A 7,960-nucleotide genomic window follows, 5' to 3' on the forward strand; every position below is an offset into this window, starting at 1 on the left:
ATATAATTTCTAAACTGTGACGAAGATTTTTCAATTTAGAAATATTATAAATATAAACCGCGCAGATTTCAATCGGCAACGAAGAGTACATTAATTAACACTATTATTGAAAATCATTAAAAATTATTACCGAAAAAATTCAAGATTTTTTAAACAATAATAAATTTCTATAATTTAATAAATGTTTTTCTTTAGCATGTAGCATAGAAAAACTACTGCCAGCAGCTCTTGTCGGTATAAAAAAAATTGACAGAGGGTATTCATGGGTGTAGCAGCAACAAATAGTACAAAGGGTAAATGAAATATGGCTAAAAAATTATAAATCTCTTTTTAGACAATTAATTAATTTTTCTCTTTCAAATTTCAAAGTGTTCAGGATAATATATTATCAACAATTCTAATTTAATTCATCGTGTTTACGAGGAATTAAATCCAAACGACTAGCGCTTCCTCGACTTTCGTTATTTTTATTCAAGAAATTCGTGCACAGCATCGACAATTCTCAATTATCGACGTCTATTTTTTATTCTGACCCCAGGGGTTTTTTTTTTTTAAATATTATTTATTAAAGCTGCCAATGGGAACATCCTGATACAGCGACAGTACAGTGGGTGATGGAGAATACTAATTAAAATATTACTAAATATTTGATTCCTTTCCTCTATTCGTGGAAGAAAAGGCAAAGATTGTGTACCATTTTCTAAAAATATCATCAGTAATAAAAGCCTTTGATGTTCTTCAATAGATAACATCGATATAAAAGAAAATTAGAAAATTATTAATACGAAAAATGTTAATTTTTATTAGCATTTTTAACAGGAAGATCTTCCTAATCTTCTTCCAGGAACGATAATTTATAAGTCGAGTTTCTTAACTTCTAGATCTGTTTTTTAAAAGAGCTATCTTAAAGTTTTCTTCGTTATCAACCTCATAAAATTCCTGATTATAAACAGAAAAAAATTGAGTTTCTAATTGTAAAATGCGATTAAATAACCTAAGAAATAAGGATATTAACCCATTTCGTTTCAAAATATCGACAAATCAGAGATTTGCAACAAGTTTTTCAACGTTTAATAATTATAATTAACGAGTTAAATATGAAAAAATTAGGTTAATTTATTAATTTATTATAACTACGTGATTGATAGATTGGAAAAGTAGAAGTTTTAGCGAAGATTCGATACTAAAAAATGCGTTCAACGTATGACGTTTAGTAATTTATTCAATAAAAATCTATTTAAAATGCCAAACGTATTTATTAAAAACTCGTTTTACGACAGAGAAATGTTTGTAAACATTATGAATCGGACAACGTTTCCCTTTCGGAATCGTGACGCGTTTTAAGTCACTCGACCGCTGTTACGTCACCCGTATTTAAATTTCGTCATCTCGAACGTAACTATTTAGGCCATTATCGTTATTACACGAGCACGACATGGCTTCCTTCTCAATAGATGGGAGGGGGGGTAAGAAAAAAATTTATATATATTATTTTCATGGATAGATATCGTAAAAAGAGCATTTTGAAAGAGAGAAAGTTCCGGGAAAACAGTGCACGTCGATAGACTAGAACAGATACATCAATTAGAGTATGAAGAAAAATTCACGATCGGTGTTAGGAAACAGGAGACGCTTCCGCTCAGATGCAGATGGGACCAACGCCCTCCATACGACGTCAATGGAAGGCGGTGCGGAGACGAGTTCCGATTGGTTTGACAGGAAGGTCAAACAGAAACTTGCCAGTCTGCACCTGACCCCCTTCTCTACTAAATAGGCGAATAGAAATCATAAAATAGATGAAGGAACTCATTGGAGCATCCTCGAAATATAAGATTCAAAAAGTCGGAAACTGGAACATTCGATAAGATTAAGGGTGGCATCTTTCGGACTTTCGAACAGGTAAGTTTCGTCTATATACGAGTTACATAAGAATTTTCACGTGTTTTTTTTTTATATTTAACTAAAGACATAAATCCCCGAAATTGTGAGATAAAAATAAATAAGAATAGATTAAATAAGTAGAAATAAATAGAAATAAGTTTAGATGCTTTCATATTGCGCTGTAGATACTAAGCAGCTGTTCTTTTATTATTATTTTGAGACGAGAAACAATGATAAATCGTAGCTTAAAAAAATTATTTGCTCTTGTCTAAACCCGGAACAAAATAATATTTCTCACCTCTTCCTGGCGCGTTAAGGGAAAATGTCGTCAGTATGTTTGTCGGTACTATTTATGCAAAAATTCATTATCAGATTTTCCCCCTCAAAATTACAACTGTTCTTTTTATTACAACAATAAAAATGATGCGTTAATAAAATAAATCATCGAAAAAATTTAAGTAGTAGTAAAGTAGCCTTATTTCTAGACGTTCAATCTTTATTTTAAAACCATTTTTTCGGCTTCTTGGTTACAAAATGTGTGTCTAAACGTAACTTAAATTGCGTGCCTCCCTATAAATCAATAGAGTTGATTTAAAAGTTCTTGACCTTCCTTCTTGGCCTTGGATAACTTCTATTTGTGGAAAGGAAATATAAGAGTTGAATTAAGGACACAATATAACTTTTTATAGCGCTTTATTTGAAATTTATTAAAAATTCTTCTTGATAAAATAACTTCTTACGAATCTTTAATGTTGTATAATGATAAAGAATGTAATTAATTGCATTCATCCTACTACTAAAAATGTGTTGAAGTAGAGTAGGTTCGATCACCTCTATCGATTAACTAAGTTATTTTATGCCTCTGAGTGATCAATTCCTTAGTATGTAGCACTAAAACTAATGAATATCCTGGTTGTTTGATCAGTTTTGACACTGACATAAATATTATACAGTCGAGATGCCATGCCTCCAGCCATTGTTGTTGTTCTGATGTTAACTCTACATTTCTTCATGTTAAAAATCAACGTTAAATAAGTAATCGTTGATTTTATAAAATTCAATTTTCTATTTATTTAGTTTTCCAGTCGTTTAGTTACTTTATAAATATGTAAATTAGGAATTTAACACGCTTTAAACGTTGATTTATTACGGCATTAACTGCTGTTATATTTGATGATAATTGCATGGTTTATATTATTGTTAAGGTAATTTATTTTTATATAGATCTTAATTAATTTTCCATTAATAAAAGTACTGTATGTTTAAATGAAAATTATGATTAAACAATTTTTTAAATTGCAAAATCAACATATCTGTTAGGTCATTTGTAAAATTTACAATTTTTTAACGATGAAATGATGTAAAAAATTATGAATCTTTTTTTGATAAAAGTGGAAATTTCTCGGGATTCCTCGATAAATAGAGCAATACAACAAATCTTTTTAAAAAAACTTGCAAAAGAATTAAGTATTTTTTGCAAATTAACGTGCAAAAACAGAATACTTTTTGCTGTTACGAGTAAGTTAGTGCTTTGTTGCAATATCTGAAAAAAATCTCTCTCTAAAAACGAAAACGATTGAGGAATATAAATGCTATAAACAAAACCGAAGCAGGTTTTTATTTAAAATATAAAAAAATAACAACCGACGGCTTGTTTATGTTATTAAAATTAATACTTAAATTTAAAAAAGGAAAAGAAAAAAGACGAAGAAACAAACGAATCACCTTTGTATAAGACACGGATCATCAACTGCTTCAAGCATACTGGTTAACAATGGCAAACGGATACGAATGAACTGCGAAAATATTCATTTTCTACGGGATGGAATTTAAGATAGAATAGAATAATTATATAAATAAAATAATATTCAATTTTATAACGTTAAAAAACTATCTTTTTAAAAAATTATTTTCAGTTAAAGATGCATTTTACAAAACTGCTCTTCCTCCTGTTCTTCTTTACGCAAATTCTCTTGATGTATTCTCCAGTTGGTTTAATTATAGTCATACCTCTGAAACTGAAATTCCCTCTGAAAACTCTCATTGCCTACGGACTGTTCAAAACGGTTAAGGTAAGCTCTTAAAGTGTTTACGAGACGATTATATATAAGATAAACGATAGTCGTTACGATAATAAACTCATTTTAAACACGCTCGGAGCGAAACCGTCAATCGGATTATAACACGACAATACAATTTGCAGTTATCTTGTGTCAATAATAGTAATAAAAAAATTCTCTTCCAGAAAAAGTTGTTTCGAAACTTCTTCAGATTGGCCACACCGTTTGGACTAAGGAGAACGGATCCATTGAAGTACAGGCAGGCAGACAAAGGTATCAATCACGCGCCATCAGACGATCATCTTCAAGATCAATTATTTCAATATTTGTCGGCAGAAGATAATGAAGGATGCTTAAAACGTCTCGTTTGTGAAGTGCATGCCTCTCACAGAGGAAATGCCATGGGAGTGGCGGAATCAGTCATCATTGATTTATTCGGGTAAGTTATCATTTAATTGTCCAGACACTATGCTTTTTTATAAAAGAACAGATATTTTTTTTTTCTGGAGTTATCAAGCGTTTCTTTCTTTCACGCCAGAACAGTCCCCCCTCTTACTGTTCTTTGTCACGTAACGTATCTTAATCCATGAAATTAGAACAAAAGATTTTTTCTCGAATCAAACTGCCATCACCAATAAACTGTTAAGGTCAAGTTTAAAATTTAGAATAAAATGCAAAATTATAAAAAAAAAAGTGAATATTATAATCTTTAAGGTTTTATATTTTCAGAAAAATGTCTCGTCAACACCAAAGTCTTCCAACTTTCGAGTTTCATCAAGCGGCGACAATTGGACATAAAAGTAAAGACGTACGCATGTGTCATCAATACTACTCGACATGTCCTTATAACAGTCAGCAGCTTTTGTCCAATAATAATTATTTTCCTCTGGAAATATATCCGACATGATACTTCCGAAGTACACGACGAACACGACACTAATTGCCACATGTATATAAATTCTACTACGGACTGAACTAGTGGGAAGTGCCTATCGTTTCCGATCGAATTTCGTTCAAACTGCCTCGCATCTAAAAATAAAAATTAATATTAAAAACTGTAATAAATCATCGTATACTGTATGTAAAAGTGTTATTACATAGTGAAATAATTAAAAAAGAAAAATTATTCTAAAATAGAAACACGTTTATTCATTACCTAAGCGCCTTTTCATTACAGATTACTCATTTCCTTCCTCCATTTTACACTTAGACGGGTGTCTCATATTTTATTCTTTATTATTAAGACTATTTAATAAGTAAATAGTGTCGAGGAAATAAGAAGGCATCTTGACTTACTCCAAAAATTAGGGCAGTTTTGATGTCCTCCAAAACAGACGAATTGTGTCACGGTGCTTGCTTGTCTGTTTCTCTTTTTTGTACTTTTTAATACCAGATATTGTATACTGTAATTATTATATCAGAAATATATCTATATATTCATCCAATAGACGTATAAAAAGTTGTTATAAATAAAATCCAGTTCATATAGTAGATCCCGTTTTGCGACCTGTATACATATTACAGGGACTGTATGAAACTATTTAATACAGTTCTTTTATACAAAAAAGAACTATACAAAATGCAGTTTCATACCATTCTGCATACAAGTAAAATGCAGTTGTTTATTGGTCAATTCGTGACATTGTATGGAAAATAAATCGGCTCGCTTTACGACGAATTTTCAAGAATAAAAAACAAGGACTATTATATAAAGTTTCGTGAAGAATTATTATAACTAACAGTTTTATAGATAAAGCATAAATTAGCATAAACACGTATCTATGCTAATATAAGAGACTAGCTGTAGTAAGTCTTGTATAAAATAAAGTTTAATAGATTTATAGGTCAAGTTTTTGTGAATTATGAACTTTACAATTGATAAGATATATTTGCACTAGAAAGATTTATTTAATATTCTAAATATATATATTTCAATTTTATTTTTATTTAGCCTATATATTTAGAATATTTTCAAAAGGCGTTGTCAATTAATGAGCTTAACAAGTAAAAAATTTGTTTAAAAAAATACAAGCAAAATGTTTTGCGTATCTTCCTCATCATCGTAATGACGAATGTAGTGTAGATTTTACCGAATTCATTGTTTATGTGTGCTTGATTTGAATATTAAGATAAATCTGGTACTCGTCAGTCTGCTTTTTATATTTAAATCTATTCATAAAAGCACACGCGACATCTTATAATGATTTCTCTGATAAAAAACACACAAAGTAATTCGAACAGAATAAATTTTTTTATATTTATTTAGCTCTTTTTGAAAGAAAATAAATAGTCTATATGTAAACCCAGCTTTACCACCACTCGTTTTACATCCCCGTTTTAACGACTACGTGATACGCTGTATTTAAATGTTGCATTTCTCTTGTTCTGTGTAGTATTATTTATTTAAAACTATTCACTTCCAGAAACGTAATATCAATTTACGCAGGTTCGCTTTACGACGGGTCTAGAAGTGGAACTTTAATATAAAAATCGCTACAGTAAAGTTTTTTTTTTTTTTTTTTTTAAATACACTCAAATCTCTGAACAACGGCCATTGATGGAAACGTAAAATATGGCAGTTGTTTGGAGGTGGCCGTTATCAAAGGTTCGACTAATAGATATTATGCTTCAATGCATCAAGCCTCAAATGCAATACCATAAAATTATTTCTAGAAAAAAAAATAAAATTATACTATTTAACTTTGAAAATTATAAATAGTTAAGTAATATATTTTATGTTTAATAAGTCATGCGTTTATTTAAGTCAAGCTTAATTTAGTTTAGTTTATATCATACCAATGGGATACTTTACTGCACGGATAGTTAAGTATTGTATTTCCGTCGTAAAATTAGCTTTAAAAAAAAAAAAAAAAAAAAAAAAAACGTTAATTCAGGTCTATGGGTGCCACCAATACTAATCTTCTAAAATATTACTTTATCATGTTAGAAGCCGAAACAAATATTTATTTCATTTTTTTATAAGGTCCAAGAAATGTGAAAAATTCCAGAAAGGTTAAAGATGAACGAATTGGTAATTAATGTCTAATTGATAACGTTCTGGAAGGAAAGCGCATAACTCTAAACCCTATAAAAGTGATTAAATTGCTTAATTTCAAAGCATTTTTAAAAATAATCGATAACAAATTATCAGATAAAACAAATGTAAAAATTTCAACAAGTATGAATATTTAATCGGTGCAACTACCATGAAAATTCTCTTAATGATACAGTGAGCAAAGAAGGAACAATTAGGAAAATTGTTTTCTCGCGTGGTTATTAATGACAGCAATTTATTAGTATATTTTTCCGACTGATAAGAAAAATTATATGGGATGATAATTTTCGACTCTCCGTAAAATGTAACGGGTGTTGTAGAGGTCGATAAAGTAAGCATTTTTTTAATGAAGCAACCTCCTACAGTCGGAAATAAAAGTTAGAGGAACTAAAGCCCGCAGAAATTTAGAAGTGTCACTTTATCCCCAGAGGAAGAATTCGAGAAGAGTGTTTCCACGGTGTAAAAATCATAAGTGGAAACAAAGGAAGAACTGTCTATCCGTATAATTTCAGCTTTGTTTGATACTATCTAAGGACAAAGAGCCTTGTTGTAAGTATGACAAGACTGGTTCATCGTCGTACTCTGTAAATACGCAGAAAATATCAATATAGTTTCATTTACAATACTGTACATACCCGGTACTCGTATCTCAAAACGCATACAATAAGACAGAGAAGGTAATTGTAGAGGCGTTAGAACGGTTACCTACCGCAAACTAAAAACATACATTGAGATTTATCGTAAGAAAGATCATTATATGCATTCCTGTTAGAACAGATTGCCTACAAAGTCCTTGTATGTGAGATTGTATTCCGAGCATCCCAGTTAATCAATCGAAAGTGGATGACGGATTACTAATCCTAGCAAAAATTATGAAATCACCTCATCTCATTAGGATAATTTTACGGTGTTTAAACGTGTACCAAAAAATACAACAAACAATTGATACAAAATATCGTTTTTA

The 7,960-nt window shown here is 30.2% G+C and overlaps 1 protein-coding gene across 2 annotated transcripts; it reads left to right on the top strand.

The window, feature by feature from the left end:
- Nucleotides 1-1,675: 1,675 nt before the first annotated feature.
- LOC111631447 lies at nucleotides 1,676-4,958 on the top strand. 2 transcript variants are annotated; one of them, XM_023375696.1, is made up of 4 exons: nucleotides 1,676-1,899; nucleotides 3,798-3,953; nucleotides 4,127-4,380; nucleotides 4,671-4,958. In XM_023375696.1, exons 2-4 carry the CDS (start codon nucleotides 3,804-3,806, stop codon nucleotides 4,846-4,848), a joined length of 582 nt encoding a protein of 193 aa, XP_023231464.1. In that variant the 5' UTR covers nucleotides 1,676-1,899; nucleotides 3,798-3,803; the 3' UTR covers nucleotides 4,849-4,958. The 2 variants fall into 2 exon arrangements, with proteins under 2 accessions (XP_023231464.1, XP_023231463.1); XM_023375695.1 differs by lacking the exon at nucleotides 1,676-1,899 and adding an exon at nucleotides 3,062-3,086.
- Nucleotides 4,959-7,960: the final 3,002 nt, after the last annotated feature.

Source organism: Centruroides sculpturatus, unplaced genomic scaffold (assembly GCF_000671375.1).
Source record: "Centruroides sculpturatus isolate CEXI.00-Female unplaced genomic scaffold, Cexi_2.0 scaffold750, whole genome shotgun sequence".
NCBI lineage: Eukaryota > Metazoa > Arthropoda > Arachnida > Scorpiones > Buthidae > Centruroides > Centruroides sculpturatus.

What these genes read in the sequence shown, in the direction of transcription:
- LOC111631447 (XM_023375695.1), top strand. Translation starts at nt 3,066, where the DNA reads ATGGTTTATATTATTGTTAAG. An exon ending in TGGTTTATATTATTGTTAAG is followed by an intron (nt 3,087 to 3,797) that starts GTAATTTATTTT and finishes AATTATTTTCAG; the next exon opens with TTAAAGATGCATTTTACAAA. An exon ending in GACTGTTCAAAACGGTTAAG is followed by an intron (nt 3,954 to 4,126) that starts GTAAGCTCTTAA and finishes ATTCTCTTCCAG; the next exon opens with AAAAAGTTGTTTCGAAACTT.